This window comes from Onychostoma macrolepis, chromosome 14, assembly GCF_012432095.1.
Source record: "Onychostoma macrolepis isolate SWU-2019 chromosome 14, ASM1243209v1, whole genome shotgun sequence".
NCBI classification, from domain to species: Eukaryota; Metazoa; Chordata; class Actinopteri; order Cypriniformes; family Cyprinidae; genus Onychostoma; species Onychostoma macrolepis.
The window spans coordinates 1,258,028-1,276,873 of NC_081168.1; the positions used below are offsets into that span (position 1 = coordinate 1,258,028).

The window sequence follows — 18,846 nt, forward strand, 5'->3', positions numbered from 1 at the left end:
TTGCATACGTTGTTGTGATACAAAAAACTGCATAAATTGATAGTTGTTATTTTATCGAAGACAGTGATATGACATTTATTTAAAATAAAAAATTGGGATCACAGCTGAGACCTTTGCGCAATATAACTATACAGTATAACTGTGTGTAATATAACTACACACAATATAACTATATTCCAATATTCGACGCAGAAGTATAAATCAGCCTTAAGGACTGTATTTAAATTCTATTGCCAGGTCTTATTTTGTGTGGTAATCACTCCCGCGTGTCAGTCAGGACACAGGAACCAGACCAGTTGCTGAATTGAGGGTATTTAATGAACAGTTGAAGTAGATATGGGCAAACAATCTTTCAGTTGCCTTTATATTATATGTGTGTGTGGTTTATATGGCATCAACGCACACAATATAACTATATTCCCATTAGGAGCTGATATTTGACCCCTTAAAGTAATTTACAGAGGCATTGTTTTTACCTTCGTAATGGCATTTTTCTATTTTTTATTACAAGTATGTCATCTTTTATGTCAAATTCAAAAATTTATATTTATAAGCTTTTTAAAATTTCTATTTAAAACAATAGAATAAGAACAAGTAGTAAAGGAAATTAGTAATTTGGTAGTTTGTTTTTGTATTTCTGTCGGTAATGATTTGCTCTCAGTCTTCTAAAAGTGCTAATAACTTGTAAAAATACTCATATTCTTAGAATTAGAATATCTAATCAAATTATTGTACCTGATCAGATCTAATAAAAAATAACACCAATTTGCTGCACACTTTGTAGACAAAGAAGAAAACAAAACAGAATGTCTTCACACAAAAAAATAAAGAAAAAAGAAAAGAAAAAAGGCAGACAAAGAGAGAGAGAGAGAGAGTGAAGGGCTAAAGGCAGCTCAACATTGAAAACATGGATTCAAAACACCAGCAAGTCAGCAGATAAATCATCAGAATATTTAGCAGTTTGTCACACTTTAATTCTTGTAATTAAGTATATTTCTCATTATAATCACTTGTCTTAGTTGATACAAGTAATCTATAACACATCATATTTATAATATATAATATTTTATTAAAACCATATTAATAGTAGGACTGTACATTAAAAAGTTAATATAAATGAGTTGTTTATCAGTATATAATGTAGATGTATGCTGTTTAATATTAAATTTCATGTCTAATACTTATACTTCCATTGAAGATGAGGCATCATCTTAATTTATCATTTATTTAATTAATTTATATTAATTTTGAATCATAAAAGATAAGTTTATCAAGATATTTCAGAACATAGTACCAAATAAAAAAAGGTTTTGCTGTAAAAGGAACAGGTAAATATAAATATGTAAAACAGTAAATAGTTTCTGTTATTATCAGTTATTCTTTATTATGTGTAATTGTGATGTTCTATTAAAACATCTACAATAATATCTGAAATTAGTACAGAGTGTGCCGTCTTCTATTTTAATTGTATATTTGTAATAACTGGATAATTTGTATTAACAAGCACCCGCCGCCTTAGTGCCCCCTTTTTTGGTTTGAGCCCCTGCCCTGCTCTGATCATTTAAACATGTTAATTACACAAACAACACGTTTAGCGTCCTGTCTCTGGAAACAAATCAGCACTGATTGATTAGCATATATTTGGTTATTGTAGAGTTTATTACTCTGCGAAGCCAAAGTGTGTGAAATATCACAACATACAGTATAAGAGCGCGGTTTATCTGTCGATCAGATGCGCGTCACAGTAGCGTTCGTTACTATAGCAACAGCAGACTCACGACGCATTGTGTTATAAACATCAAACAATCATTGTAAGAAAAACTACTTTCGTTATGTCGAGATCACGAGAAAACAATAAAGAAAAATAATCATAATCTATAATGATCAGCTGTTCTGTTCATCGCCTGAAGAAAAACAACTTTCATTATGTCGAGATTGTAAATAACCCTCAGTTATTAGAATTAGTTTCCAGGATTTCTATATTATTCTTACATTATTTAATTCTGTCCTTTCTTAATATTAGTTATGTGTTTATTATATTTTGGAATGTTATTTTGCACTCTTTTAAGTTATATAACCGATAGAGATTTTTATTTTGAAAGGCGGCTTGACGGAAGTGTTTAGAGCCCGCTCACTGCACCGAATAGGTGCCATTTGCTTCCAAAACTCTTAAAAAAAAAAAAAAAATAATAATAATTTACTATTTTTTTTAAAGACTGAATCTAGCAATACACATTTAACTATTCAAAATCTGTATCGGTCTATCTCAGGTAACTTTATTTAATTTTTTACACAATTATTAAGTGGAAGATGGATGCATTTTTCTCAGTCCTGTTACCAAAACTCTAATGTCTTTTAAAAAGCATGTTTTAAAAATGTCAACACATTTCTTCATTTCCCCCTCAGGCAGGTGTTTATTTTAAAGAAATTGTTGGTTTCATGGTCAAAAAACATTATTTTTATCATGAAAAGTCACTATTTAGCTACACAAAGTGTATTTTTCTAAACTACACAAACCCATTTTTTCATTTTAAAGGCAATTCAAACCTCAATCTTATCAATTTTCTATGATGCAATTTATTAAACAGTAGGATAAATTATGGAACAAACTTAATTTTAAAAAAGTGGTTAAACTTTTTTAAAGAAAAAACTATTTAGTAACAGGAATGAGAGTGGAGAGTGAAAGCATTGAACATCAACTAGTGAGCTGACGTCGCTGCTAAAAAAGGCAAAATCATGTTTCTATTTAAATCTATTGGTCTGCAGAGGTTTTTGTTAGGGTTATGTTTAGGGGTAGAGGACAGGTTATAAGATAAGATATAAATAACTAAAAAATAATAAATATTAAATTTAAATTAATATAAAAAATAATAAACTTAATATCTTTTCAGTTTTTTCTGTGGATATTGTTTTCTTATAGCGTAGCTCACACCTAAACACCATTCTATATATGAGTCTAATACATAATTGTCACAGGACAGAAATCATACATTTTCTGTCATACTTGCAGGAATGTAATATAAAACAACAAAGCAGTAACAACCATAGGTTTTCTCTGGGCAAAAGCATTGTCTCAGTTTGGATAGAAGGCCAAAACGTTGAGGAAAAAGACACATTTTCAAATCTATCTAGATTAATATGGATGTAGCCTAATATTTACATTAATAAATCTGATGACACTACTCACTCCTGTTTTACTCAGTTACTATATATAAGTATAGGATATATGAGTAACAGGATTGAGATTTTAGGATAAAATGAGCAAATACATAAAATCTAGCCACATGGAGTACATGATAAAAATATGAGAATACTCAGCAAATTATAGTGATTCACAAAGATTTGTATTTTTAAAATAAAAAAGTAATATCTAAGAAATAATTTAGGTAACAGGACAGTATATTTATAATGACGCTCCCAGCCACCGTTACAATATCATCAAATATACAGATAAGAAAATAAGACCACATGCTTTCGGTAATTTCATTGCCTTCAGAAGATTCAGATGTTGCAATATTATGTTGAAAATGTGTCTTGTGGAATTTTCCCAGTTTTTTAGAGGGGGATTGTGTTATGTTAACAGGACTGAGTGAAAACTAGGGGACACAACAAAAATGTGTATTTTATCCAAAATATTATACATTTATTTTTAAATAAATGTATTTAAAGCACAGATGGGATATAGAGGTACACAAAAATGCAAAACAAAAATGATTTCTGAAGGATTTTAAACATATTTAATGTTAAAATGTAGCATTAGACACTGGGGACATGTACAAATGCTATATTTTCAGTGTTTTAGGTAGTTTTAAATTATTTTTTAAATTATATATTTTAAATTTGCAGTTAGATTAATGTGCAGGACACTTTGCTTAATAATAAAATGTATTTTGTAGTTTTATGCATGTTTGTACCTATAATGTCCTGGGGACAGAAATGGTGCCCATTCGGTGGAATGGCCCTTATGCGCTTTACATACACGCATATAGCGTATGGTGTCTCTACACCTGTTTTATGTTTGTTTAATTTACAAGTAATTGTATGTTGTTTAGGATGACTGTTAGTATTAATTTCATAATTTTGTTGCTGTAAGGTCGATTGTTTTTGTATTATTTTTATGAATGTGAATTCATTACAATTTCCAATATTGTTTATTCATCTGTTCTAGCTCTTACGGTGTTGTGAAGTCTATAAGGACAATAAACACAGTAAGGAAGACAGTACAACATCAGTGCACGAGTTAAATCCTTTATTCTTCAACCGGGCTGTCACAGAGATCACGAGAAAACAATTAAGAAAAATAATCATAATCTATAATGATCAGCTGTTCTGTTCATCGCCTGAAGAAACCAGAACATTTGAAATAATGAACTTGAGCGAGATATGTGAACGAGCCCTTAATGAGAAAAGAGACTCCCTATACCCTCATTCACTATTCCCTACATTAGTCCACTCATACAGTTCACTTGAAGGAGTGAATGAAACGAGTGAGTGAATTCGGACACTGAGTGCACCAGAAGGACTGCCGCTTTTGCATAGTTTGCTTGCTGTTTAATAATCATTTGAAACGGGCAGCTCCAGTAGTAAGATTGAAGTATTTATCTTGAACTCTGTCATGGAAATTATGTATAAACCTTAATAGTCAATTTGCAATTAGTTTGTACCTTTGTTGTATTACGCTGTATTACGCCGTGGACGAATGTCCAATGAATGGATGATTCAGCTGCGGGCGCGGGAATTCATTCGGCGCGCGACTCTCACAGTGCATTATGGGTTATCCCTAGCCGTTGAGTGTACATCGGTTGTCCGCTCTTTTGCGGTGCGCTGTGTGCGATTGAATGAGTGCACTCGAGAACGTCCACTATGGTTTCAAACACCACTTAAAATGGCTGTCCCCTCAAATAGTGCTCTATTTGAGGGTATAGGGGGCGATTTCGGATACAGCCTATAACATCTCACTGTTACTGATTCATCATGCAGCTCAAAGCATTATGGGTGGAATCCCTTGTCAATCTATTCTGATTCATCAACACAGTTTCACTGATGATCCTTTATAAACAGTAAACCCAGGATAGAGCGGCTGAGTGAATGTGGTCTGGACTGTGTGGATGAGGCTCATTGTGTCAGAGACGCTGTAGAAGGACAGAGTTCCTGCACCGTGATCCACAAACACTCCTATTCTCCTGATGATGGACTTCACAGAGAGATCAGTCTTTATCTTATTGTGTCTGAATGAGTATCTGGAGGAACAGCAGTACAAACTCCAGGACTGATCATTATATCCAAACACACACTCATTACCCGATCCCTTCCTGCTGATGCTCTTATATGACACTGATATACACACATCATCTCCACTCCACTCAATCTCCCAGTAACAGCGTCCACACACACTCTCTCTATACAACACCTGATTCCAACCATCAAATCTGTCTGGATGATCAGGATACGACTGAACTGTGTCAGTGTCAGTAATCACTCTGTTGTTCTCAGACAGATGGAGGTGTTTATTCGCTGTGTTCAGATCCAGAGTGAGCTGATGGGAATCTGATGGAGATAAAACACATCAGAATCAGGAATTATGAATCTGTTTGATCTTTTCATGTAGCTGAACTCTTCATGTTCAGTGTATCATCAGTGTCTCAGTACAGATGAACAGATATCTGTGCTAATCATCATTTACTAGGACTGCCCTCTAATAGAGGCTCAGTGATCACAACTTTATTAGTCGCAGGAAAAGAAAATCCACAGAAAGTGAAGTCAGTAGTCCGTGACGGACGGGTCATTATCAGCTGGTCTGTGTGGTAATTACAGCACATCGGTCAGGACTAGGGGTGTGCGATATCGTCTGCGATAATATCGTAATTGGGCATTTCTTCAACTAGGGGCACTTTTACTTTTAGTGAAGTTGAATTAAAAAAAACACGTAACAGTCTCACAAGTTTAAATAATTTGTCTAGTTTTAAGGTCTGTAAGAGGACAAACTTAGATTACAAGAGAAATTGTTAATATTTTACATTTTTCCAACCTGCAATGAACAAATGTAATTTCCACCACATCTCAATATACAGCTGTTATTTAAATATAGAATAACTTATGCCACTCAAGAATTGTCTAAGATAATTTTTGAACTAGTTTTACCAGTTTTTCCACAATGTACAATAATTATACATTTGTCAATGAGATAAATTAACTGCTCTAAGGACCAAATGCTGAACTGTACACCTGTCACACTCTGAAATTTAATAGTGGTTTGGGTAAGAGCTTATTAGAAAATAAATGACTTGAATTTTTATATTAAGTAGAGCATGATCTCATAAATTGTGGATGCATTTTTAATGTGTGAAATTTTTTAAATATTTTTTAAAAATGTGTGGTGGTGGAAGTGACAGGGTGTTGTGGAAATGACAATGAATTAACGTGAATGTAGAGAAACAGCAGAGATATTTATTAGAAAAGTCTTAAACTCATCACACTCATTAAACTCAGTTCACAGGGGAGGGGAGGCAGCTGAATGGAATATTTATGGTCATGGAATCTCTGATGTCAGCGCAGGCCCGGTTGTACGGGGATACTAGACGGTGCTAAATACCCTCAAACGAAAGTAAAAGCAATTAAAATATCTGGCAAACTATCTAAAGTGTTTTTGCAGCGTTGAGCAATGTAGCCAATCAAAGACATATGTTGATTTCTTCAACGCAATGGCCAATCAGAAACGTTAGTCATCTCATGACTAAGTAAGTGCAGACGCGATGTAAATAAGAGATTCATTGTGTAGTTTAAAGAGCTTGATTATAACAGAACTTTGTGAGATCGCGATTCTTTTAGTGATAATAAAGGGAGCACACTTTGTGTGTTTTCTAGGCTATATATAATCCATTCAGAATTTGAATGAAACTTTAGTTTTTCGTACACATACATGCAGGGGCATAGCAGCAAGGGCGGACTTAGTGATTTGGGGGCCCTAAGCAAATTTCAGGTACGGGGCCCCAACAAAATAACTATAATGCTCTTTTACGCGTAACCCTTATTTTGCTCGCTAGCTCTCTCTCATTACAGCTATAGCTATTATTTATTGTAACTATTACCCCTTCACAACTTAAGTAGCCTAAATAATTAGTCAACCTGATGCTGTTCTAAAGCCATATTAAGCTACCTTATTTTTTTCGGATAACAAAATACATTATATAAAAAAAAATAAAAAAAATGCTTGCACTTTGAATTGTAAACTTCTTTAATCTTTTTCCAAAAAGGATTAAAATGTCATAAAACTTAACCCATGCAACTCGTTCCATATTCCAAGTGTTCTTTCATATCAGACGGGGCCCCCTGATTCCCCGGGGTCCTAAGCGGCCGCTTACCTCGCCTATTGGTACTGGGGGCAGCTGTCAGGTGATTTGACCCTCAAAGGAAAATAAATTATACATAATGTACAAATTACATTCATGTTCATATAATAAATTCTAAATAGAATACCAATTGGCGTTATAGGGCACCATAGTTGCAATTTTGGGAACGTGCCATGATAGCATACAGGAATCTATTTTGTGATATCATACTCAAATTTGAAAAAGGACTTGGGACTTTGAGACCATCTATATTTGAGACCACTGTGGACGTCTATATTTTCTGATGAAGTAAAAATATACTTTATGAAATAAAGATATTTTATGGACAATTTTAATTACACTACACTTGAAAAATAACATTTATCTTAATTCTTAACATTTGGACTTGGGAAAGGATAATTCTACTTTAAAAAATTTAGGAGCACCTTCTAATCAATAATCAAAAATCCTGATCAAAAATTAACCTTCCCATTATGAGGCAATATTTGACTCAAATTGATTTACAGGGAATTTCGTTTTTCCTTAGTAATGGCACTTTTGTAACTTTATTAAAAGTATTTAATCTTTTATATCAAATTAAAAAAAAAATAATAATAATAAATATAAATATATATATATATATATATATATATATATATATATATATATATATATATACACACACACACACACACAGAAGGACACACAGGTTCCTTGTGGGTGTATTTTCAGACGATTAATGAGGCTCAGAGGTTTTGAATTATTTTTATTTATTTATTTTTTTAATATAGAAATATTAAATGATTTAAATAGCAGAAAAAGATACTTTAAAAATTATACTAAAACTGCCAGTAGGTGGTGGCAAGTCACCGATTTGATCACTGAATCATTCATTCAATTGGTTATTTTGAACAGCTGATTCATTCAGGAATGAAGCACGTGACTGTCTTTATGAATGGGTAATTGAATCATTGACTCACTAGATTACTTTAAAAGTGCAGTTCATTCATAAACGAAACACCGCTTGTTTGAATGGAGATGCTCAGCGGCTCAGCTGTTACTTTGTCGGAAACTATTTTCGTTGACAAAATAGAGCAAAATAAGGACATAATGTTGTAGTGAGACAATATAAGTCACTTAATATTAACTTCGTGTTTAATTAACTGTTGTATTAAATCAATATCACATTTTCAAACACCCTTAATAATCCTTAAAAGCTGTCACTCATCTTAGTTCATCGCGATCCGTACACTGCACAATGAATCTCTCATTTACATTCTGTACACTTTGTTTGTTATAATGGGAGGATACATCTGTCTGTGATACATTAGCCTACAATTCCACTCATTCTCTACTGTAGGAGAGGAAGAATTGTATAAATTGTTAAATCATCTAAACCAACAACATGTATGTTAGACCCTATTCCATTTAAACTACTAAGAGAGCTGCTTCCAGAAGTCATAGATCCTCTTTTGGCTATTATTAATGCATCATTGTTATTAGGATATATCCCCAAAACCTTCAAATTGGCTGTTATTAAGCCTCGCATTAAAAAAACACAACTTGACCCCAAAGATCTAGTTAATTACAGACCGTTCTCGAATCTCCCTTTTCTGTCAAAGATACTAGAAAAGGTAGTATCCTCACAATTATATTCCTTCTTAGAGAAAAATGATATTTGTGAGGAATTCCAGTCAGGATTTAGATCGTATCATAGTACTGAGACTGCTCTCATTAGAGTTACAAATGACCTGCTTCTATCATCTGATCGTGGTTGTATCTCTTTATTAGTTCTACTGGATCTTAGCGCTGCGTTCGACACTATCGACCACAACATTCTTTTGAATAGACTAGAAAACTTTGTTGGCATTAGTGGAAGTGCATTAGTATGGTTCAAATCGTACTTATCTGACCGCCATCAGTTCGTAGCAGTGAATGAAGAGGTATCATATCGATCACAAGTGCAGTATGAAGTACCTCAAGGCTCAGTACTAGGGCCGTTACTTTTCACGCTTTACATGTTACCTTTGGGAAATATTATCAGGAGACATGGTGTTAGCTTTCACTGTTATGCTGATGATACTCCGCTCTGTATTTCTTCGCGGCCTGGTGAAACACACCAAATTGAGAAACTAACGGAATGCATAGTCGATATAAAAATGACGAATAATTTCTTACTGCTAAATTCTGAAAAAACAGAGGTGTTAATTATCGGACCTAAAAACCCCACATGTAATACCCTAGAACACTATCTAACATTTGACGGCTGCTCTGTCAATTCTTTTTCGTCAGTTAGGAACTGTTTGATAGCAATCTTTCATTTGAAAGCCATGTTTCTAGCATCTGTAAAACTGTGTTTTTCCATCTCAAAAACATATCTAAATTGTGACCTATGCTCGCAACGTCAAATGCAGGTTAGACTATTTTAATGGTTAGACTATTGTAATGCTTTATTGGGTGGTTGTTCTGCACGCTTGATCGACAAACTACAGTTGGACCAAAATGCAGCAGCTAGAGTCCTTACTAGAACTCTTATCACATTATAGTCCTCCACGTCCGCTGCGTTCTCAAAACTCTGGCTATTTAATAATACCTAGAATATCAAAATCGACTGCGGGCGGCAGATCCTATTACTATTTAGCACCCAAACTCTGGAACAGTCTACCTAAAACTGTTCGGGAGGCAGACACACTCTGTCAGTTTAAATCTAGATTAAAGACCCATCTCTTTAGCCTGGATTACACATAACACATTAATACACTTCTATTATTCAAATCCGTTAAAGGATTGTTAGGCTGCATTAATTAGATCAACCGGAACTGGAAACACTCCCCATAACACACGATGTACTTGTTACATCGTAAGAAGAATGGCATCTACGCTAATATTTGTCTGTTTCTTTGCTATTCGGTTTCTCAGCACCAAGAGATGATGTCTGCAGCCCTGATCGTCAGCGGAGAGCCCCTGAGACATAAATTTAAATTATAATAAACAAACAAATATATATCATAAAAATAGACTGAGAAACAATAAATGCATTAAACTATACATTACAATTATAGCAAATGAATAAATCATATAAATGAAAAACTTCAAATAATGAATAAAACACAAATATAACAAATACATTAAATTATAAATTAAAATGCTCCATCACAACAAGACCACGGGAATCAGATGAGCCCTTTACACAATCTGACATGGCTGTGGTTGGAATTGAACTGCGGGTTTCGTCTGGTCAGAGGAGAACTGACCCCCGACTGAGCCTGGTTTCTCCCAAGGTTTTTTTCTCCATTCTGTCACAGAGGGAGTTTTGGTTCCTTGCCTTGATTTCACATATACTATTTAAACTAAACTGAGCTAGACAATGACATCACTGATAATTGAGAAAATTTACACTCTATCCTCCAATTTGATACTGTCAAGTGGTTTGACACAATCTGTATTGTTAAAAGCTCTATATAAATAAAGGTGACTTGACTTGACTTGCATCTCTGAGCAACATGACAGTGATTTGTTCCCGAATGAATCAACCGTTTAAATGATTCTGTTCAATCGCAATGACTCACTTGTTAACAGTGATTTGCTGCCACCTATTGGTGGTTTTAATTCCACATTTTGACTTTTTTCCAAATTTGTTTCATGTTTTAAATAATTTCAAATATCAGTTTTCAACAATTTATTTTTAATATATCAAAACATTATTTATGCAATTGTAATCGCAGGTTAAATGCATTCATGTCCTGCATTAAACATTGTGTAAATACATCTAAATGCCACTTCAGATGCAGCTTCTATGTTGATTTCATTTGCTTGGTAACAGCTCAAATGTCTTCTTCTTCTTCTTCTCTGATTAAATGTAAGAATTTGACTCAAAAGATAATGGACACTTTTAGAAAAAAAATGGCTTTATAAAGGTAAAACTGTTTAAATTTATTGGAAAAGATTAATTCCTATCAGTGTGAATAAAAAAATAATGATAATAATATTCATGTTTAATCATTTTAGACACATGATTTTACTGAAGGCAACCAGGATAATTATAACAGAGTTTATTAAATTCATAAACATAAACAAACTATATGTTCTCTATTTCCAGTTTGTAGGGTGGATCATTCATTGCAACATTTAATCTGATTCTCATTTTTAAGAATTTGCTATCTTGAAAAATACTTTATGCTACTGCCCACTGACTTGCTTTTAAACCTATATTATTATCCAATTTATGAGCCTGAAAACATCTTAAAATGCACACATGTAAGTCAGGAAAATCTAAATTTTCTCGGGGGAACATGCCCACCAACCCCCCTAACAATCTCCATTTTAGGACCTCGATATTTATAAAAACCTGCATACGGCCCTGCTAGTACTGGCTAGGTGTCGGCATGATTGTGACCCAGTTTCGGCTCAGTTTCAGTAATCAGTGTCGGACCAGTGCCGGCTAAGTGTCCCATTTTGGTTGGCATGACTGTGGCCCAATGCCAGTTGTGTTGGCTCAGTTTCAGTACCCAGGGCCAGTACTGGCATGTTTCAGTTCTTGTTGGCGTGATTGTGGCCCAATACCGGCAGTTTTGGCAGCCGGACTCAGGCCAGTGTATTTGGGATGATTCTGGGGCATCATTCATCCCATGTCCATGCTGAGTCTGGCAACCGCAGCCGGGCCTAGTTATTTCTTCCGGCCTGCTGGGTCTGGGCCATTATCGGGCCAAACCATTTTGGCTACCTGGGTCATCATGCAGCTCAAAGCATTATGGATAGAATCTCTCATCAGTCTCATTCTGATTCATCAACACAGTTTCACTGATCCATTAAAAACATAAAACCCAGGATAGAGCGGCTGAGTGAATGTGGTCTGGACTGTGTGGATGAGGCTCATTGTGTCAGAGACGCTGTAGAAGGACAGAGTTCCTGCACCGTGATCCACAAACACTCCTATTCTCCTGCTGATGGACTTCACAGAGAGATCAGTCTCTATGTTATTGTGTCTGAATGAGTAACTGGAGGGAGAACAGTACAAACTCCAGGACTGATCATTATTTCCAAACACACACTCAGCACCCCATCCCTTCCTGCTGATGCTCTTATATGACACTGATATATACACACATCCACTCCACTCAATCTCCCAGTAACAGCGTCCACACACACTCTCTCTACACAACACCTGCCACTTATTATCAAATCTGTCTGGATGATCAGGATACGGCTGAACTCTGTCAGTGCCAGTAATCACTCTGTTGCTCTCAGACAGACGGAGGCGTTTATTCACTGTGTTCAGATCTGGAGTGAGCTGATGCGAATCTGATGGAGATAAAACACATCAGAATCAGGAATTATGCAGTACAGATGAACAGATATCTGTGCTAATCATCATTTACATCATTACACCTTCTACAGAAGAACATGAACACACTCAGTGAGTTTTTCTGCTTGTTTTCTTACTGACTTACATTGTAGGAAGTCGTTCCTGGTCCAGAGAACAATGTTGGTGAATGTGACTGTGGAAAACAACAGACATGAACAGTGTGATTCTCATGATCCTGCATCCATTCCTAAGACATTTCTAATATGATGTTCTCCATGATATGAGATGATGATGGACTGGTTTCTGATTAATCTCCAGGACTTTACCTCTGTCTGAGATCTTCTTGAGCTCCTCTTTGCAGAAATCCTCCAGTTTGTCTCTCAGCTGATGGACAGATTCTCTCAGATCATCAAAAGAGAAGAGAGAACTGAAGAGATCATCATTTACGTCTGTAGATTCAGGAGGAGCTGAGAGAGACTGGAAACTCTACAGAAAACAGAAATCAAAACTCATCAGCTCCACACTTCACCCAATAACCTGCTCCAACATCAGATTTTCCATCAGTTTTTAATTAGTTTTTTAATGTTTTATCAGGTTTTGAGGATCACTTGATCCAATTTTGATGAACATTACTCAGAATCGGTACTATTGAGTTCACTGATTTCACCATGATGTAATGAATCAGAAGGAAAAATCTGATAAAAAGTTGAAATGTTAGCGAAGTTTTGAGCTGTTGGTGGTGCTAGTGGTGTTTGACAGCTAAATATATCTTCCAGAAGAAAGAGCTCAGAGAAATTATTCCTAAGAGATTTCCAGAGCTGAAAGCCATTTGTAAGCGGCGTCTCTTTCAGAAGAAGATGATCAGATGTGAGTCTGACTGATGATTATTATATAATAAGACACTCATGAAATGTTTCTCTGTGAGTCTCGTGTCACAGCAGGATCTGCTCAAGTCCACTATGATCCTGTTCTTCTAGATCTGTGTTACCTGGAGGAACTGGATGTGATCCTGTGTGTGTGAAAGCTGCTCCAGCTCAGCGTCTCTCCTCCTCAGATCATTGATCTCCTGCTCCAGTCGCTCCAGTCGTCCTTCAGCTCGACTCACTGCTTGCTTTTCCTGATCTCTGATCAGCCGTATCAGCTCAGAGCGGCGTCTCTCAATGGAGCGGATGAGCTCAGTAAAGATCCTCTCACTGTCCTCCACTGCTGTCTGTGCAGAGCGCTGTTAGGACACACAGTGATTCAGGCTTCAGTGAGTCTGAACTGAGACTGAGACAAACTTCTCTTCTTCTCCAGACTCACCTTATGAGACTCCACAGACTCTCTCAGCTGCTGGAGATCTTTCTCTCTCTGCTGGATTCTCTGCTGGAGCGTCTTCTGCGTCTCCTTCAGCTGCTTCTGCAGGACAAACAGATGATAGTGAATCTCACAGAAAACTACTGGCACTAAATCATCATGAAAACAGATGAATCCAGTAAAACTGGAGCTGATAACTAATGGCTGTAGGTTCTGTTATGTTGTTGACACTAGGTGTCACTGCGGGGTAGTAGGGAGAAAAGTAGTATGAGAAGAAGTGTATGGTTGGTGGTGCTGTTGCATGTGCTATTAAAAAGAGAACCATCTGAGTTACATCGTACTGCCTTGTGTGGATTCGTCAGTTGAAGACATAACAAATTGGCGACGAGGATGCTGAACGCCTGCGCACAGAATTGATGAAAGATGTCTACAGTAAACGCTCCATTTCCAAGCCCCTACCTCCCATGCCTGGGGGAGCCAGCCATACCATTTACAACATGGGAGAAAATGTTCTGCAACTATCTACTAGTGATTAACGCAGCCGGTGATGACTGGCCCGAGGCAAGGACAAGAGCTCTTCTGCTTCACTGTCTTGGAACTGAGGGGCAACAAATTTTCTACACTCACAATGGACTCAGCGATTGCTGCATTACAGACACAATTTAACAGACACAATTTAACCCTAAAATCAACGTTGTAGCGGAGAGACATGCATTTCGCAAACGTACTCAAGCACCCAATGAATCAGTTCTACATTACATTGCAGCTTTAAGAGACTTGGTTTCCAAATGCGAGTTTGGCGCTAATACAGATGATATGATCAGGGATCAGTTAATCGAACACGTTGCAAGTCACCGCATACGGGAGAGACTGTTGCTTGAAACTGATTTGACCTTGTCAAAAGCAATTACAATCGCTACTCAGATTGAGGCTGCGAGTGCACACGCAAAGAGTATCGCAGGGGACCAGGCCGCATCTGTGCAAGCTGTACAGTCCCGGTCATGTGATGCTGCAGGTCGGAGGCAGCATAACGCATCACGCAAACCCTCTAAGCCCTCCTCTGGCCATCTACCGTCAACATCGTCTTCTCGCACATGCTACCGCTGTGGGTCTGATAAACATTTGGCCAATGCACAAAACTGCCCTGCTATCCATGCGAAATGTAAAAACTGCCAGAAAACGGGACATTTTGCTCGTGTGTGTCGATCAACCGACACACGTTCAGTGCACGAGATTCATCTGCCAGAGTATACCGTTCTTTACATGCATGACCAAGCAACCACGACCAAGATTGTGTGCCCCGTTTCCATAACAGCTTCTGATACTACTGTAGAAGTGGAGTTGATGGTGGATACCGGCTCATCCGTCTCCATCCTGCCAAAAGGCAATATATGAGGCCAGCTTCAATTCTGTGCCTCTTCAAACACCTTCTGCTCGCCTGGTCACATACTCACGTGCACCGATCCCTGTGTTAGGTTGCTTACCCGTCACTGTGTCCAGAGATACTGTTACATGCTCCGCCAAACTCTTCATAGTTGATTCAGGCACTGCATTACTGGGCATGGATCTAGTAAAAGGACTACGTCTGCGCTTCGAAGGTAAATGTTTGCTTCCATCCCCCCCTGCAACTGAATCTGAGACTTCCTCTGCTGCTGTAATGTGCCTTTCAGAACCAGCGGCGCCTTCAAACGCACTGGGATGTGCAAATGGGTTCATTCACAAAGTTAAGCTCTTTGGAAATGTTGCTCCGGTCCGTCAAAAACTGCGACGCTTACCTCTGTCTGTGCGCTCTGCTGTTTCCAAAGAGTTGGATAACCTTCTCAAAGAAGGGGTTATTGAAAAAATGTATGCGTCTCCCTGGGTTTCCCCGATCGTTGTCACGCAAAAGAAAACGGGTAGTATCCGTTTGTGTGTCGATCTTAGAGAACCCAATAAAGCTATCGTGATCGACAGCTACCCATTGCCACATATGGACGAGTTGTTCTCACTACTTAATGGGTCTACATTATTCTCGACCATTGATATCATCAGGTCATGTTGAACCCTTATAGTAGAGATTTAACTGCTTTCATTACGCACAACGGGTTGTTCCGTTTTTGTCGAGTTCTGTACGGATTGGCCTCGGCTCCGTCGGCGTTCCAGAAAATGATGCACCTGATATTGCAAGACCTATCGAACGTGGCAAACTATTTGGATGATATTATAATCTGGGGACGCACTGCTGAGGAGCATAAACGCTCTCTGAAAGCCGTTCTGCAACATTTGCAGGATACTGGACTAAAAATTAACGCAGCAAAATGTAATTTCAGCCAGACCAGCTTACAGTTCCTAGGACACACAGTTACAGTGCAGGGTGTCAAGCCGGACAAGCAACACCTGTCTGCAATTTTACAGGCTCCGGCTCCTACAGATGCCGTGAAGCTGCGCTCGTTCCTCGGCCTGCTGTCTTGGTACAGTAAATTCATTCAGAACTTTGCCTCTGTGGTTGAGCCATTACGTGCCTGTCTGCGAAAGGACACGGAGTTCTCCTGGTCAGAAGAAGCACAGAACAGCTTCACTTCGGTCAAAGAGTTACTTGTTAATAGTCCTGCATTGGCCCTTTACAACCCTGATCTGCCTACAATCATCTCGACTGACGCATCTGATTATGGCCTCGGGGCCGTCTTCTCACAAATACATCCTGATAATTCTGAACGCACCGTGGCCTTTGCGTCAAGAACACTTACACCAGCCGAACGCAAATATTCGACTGTGGAAAAGGAGGCTCTCGCTTGGGCGGTCGAGAAATGGAGGACATACTTGTGGGGTCGTACATTCACACTGCGTACAGACCATCAGGCTTTAACCACTTTACTCACTACTAAAGGGGGGGACCGCGCAGGAATGCGTATCGCACGCTGGGCCGCGCGCTTGCTGCGTTTCAATTACGAAGTGATCTTCCGACCAGGCTGTCATAACTTCACTGCCGATTGTCTCTCTCGTCTCCCTCTACCTCATGAACCCCTGGAAAGTGATTCAGATACTGAGCCAGAACAAGTAGCTTTGCTTACGTCTGCGCTGTCTTGCCCTCTTTAACGTCGGAAGGGCTTACAGAGGCTGTGCGTGGGCGAGTCCCAGCAAAACAAGCTAAGATGAAACGGTGGTTTGATACGAAGCGCAGAGCATGTACTACTGTGCTAAAACAAGGGGACAAAGTGCGTGTTAAGCTTCCGTGGCATGTACCAAAAGGACACCCAAGATTTTCAGAGCCAAAAGAGATCAGGAAGCAGGTGGGAAGGAATACGTTCATTCTTTCAGATGGAAGGAAATGGCATGCTTCACAATTGGCGCGGTCTTCTGAGGGATCGAAAAGAATGGATGTGGATGACTGGCATACGCAGCTTCCTCACGAGCAGGTCCAGGTACACAGATCTGGACCTGGTGATTGTAATGCACCCCGTTCTCAGAGGGTGAGGTGTCCTCCAAGATGGTTAAAAGACTATGTGCACTAAAGGTCCAAATGCAAATAATTACATTTAAAGGTTGTTGTATTTGATATGCTTTGGACCACGTTAAAATGTGCATAAGAATTGAGTTCGGAAATCGGGTTACATATTTATGGGTTCAGTTGTGAATTCTAAAGGATTTTCTAAGGAAAAAGTGTTCTTGAGTACAAGGGGAATATGTTATGTTGTTGACACTAGGTGTCGCTGCGGGGTAGTAGGGAGAGAAGAAGTATATGGTTGGTGGTGCTGTTGCATGTGCTATTAAAAAGAGAACCATCTGAGTTACATCGTACTGCCTTGTGTGGATTCGTCAGTTGAAGACATAACAGGTTCAAACTCCAGAAGTCATGATCGGTTACAATCATCATATAATAACTAATATAAAGATTAAGGCCTGTTTCACACTGCAAGCGTACATATAATACATTCGTCTGTGTCATTTTCACTTTTACTATATGTCAAAGAACAGGTGAATAGTGTAATCAAAGCCCATTTTACGAAAGATTGTGTTGATAAATGTTTACGGTTCATTTTCAACAAACAGTGAAACTCTTCTTGCAGCTGCTGTTCATTTCTGCTGCTGTGTGAATGCTGTCAGCTGTTAATATGGTGCTGATATAAACACATATGAAACGAGTGTCAGCAATATTTCATCAGTGTCTAGTGTTAAATACCTGTTTCTCTGTCCTCTGTGCTGCAGCTGATACAGTGTCATGGTTTTCATGGTCATCCATACACAGCACACATATACATTTCTGGTCAGTGCGACAGAAAACCTCGAGGAGCTTCTCATGTTTCTGGCAGATCATCTCCTGCAGTCGTCCAGTGGCTTCAGTCACTTTGTGTCTCTTTCCTTTAAAGAAACTCTCATGTTGTTCGAGGTGATTCTGACAGTAAGAGTTCAGACACACCAGACAGGTCTTGACGGCTTTGTATTTTCTTCCAGTACAGACGTCACACTGCACATCTCCAGCTCCAGCGTCACAGTCAGCAGAGAGTTTGGTCTTCTTCAGTTTCTCCACCACTTCAGCCAGCATGGTGTTTCTAGCTAAAGCAGGTCTTGGACTGAAGGTCTGTCTGCACTGAGGGCAGCTGTAGACTCTCATCTGATCCTCCTGATCCCAGCAGCCTGTAATACAGCTCTTACAGTAACTGTGTCCACAGGGAATGGCCACTGGATCCTTCAGGAGATCCAGACACACTGCACACAGGAACTCATCCTGAGAAAATCTGGCTTCTGCCATTTTACTGCATGAATACAGAGACACAAACACACAACAGCTCAACTACACTTCAGTTTCTCTTTCCCTGGAAACATGTGATTCCTGGTTCTGTGTTTGAGTCACGTGTTTAAAAAAACAAACAAACAGCTTCCTCATTCCTGCTCCTGTAGAGTCTCTCACTCCAATGTTGTGAATCATTCAGATGAACT

General features: G+C 38.2%; 2 protein-coding genes across 2 annotated transcripts; both read right to left on the minus strand.

Annotated features, from left to right (window-relative positions):
• Positions 1-4,456: 4,456 nt before the first annotated feature.
• On the minus strand, positions 4,457-11,953 carry LOC131553948 (stonustoxin subunit alpha-like). Its single transcript, XM_058798933.1, has 2 exons — positions 11,837-11,953; positions 4,457-5,536 (listed from the first exon to the last, which is right to left on the minus strand). The coding sequence occupies exons 1-2, from the start codon at positions 11,951-11,953 to the stop codon at positions 5,027-5,029; spliced, it is 627 nt and encodes a 208-aa protein (XP_058654916.1). The 3' UTR covers positions 4,457-5,026.
• Positions 11,126-18,715, minus strand: LOC131553459 (tripartite motif-containing protein 16-like). Its single transcript, XM_058798157.1, has 6 exons — positions 18,089-18,715; positions 13,936-14,031; positions 13,622-13,855; positions 12,960-13,119; positions 12,779-12,826; positions 11,126-12,629 (listed from the first exon to the last, which is right to left on the minus strand). The coding sequence occupies exons 1-6, from the start codon at positions 18,656-18,658 to the stop codon at positions 12,115-12,117; spliced, it is 1,623 nt and encodes a 540-aa protein (XP_058654140.1). The 5' UTR covers positions 18,659-18,715; the 3' UTR covers positions 11,126-12,114.
• Between the last annotated feature and the right edge of the window lie 131 nt (positions 18,716-18,846).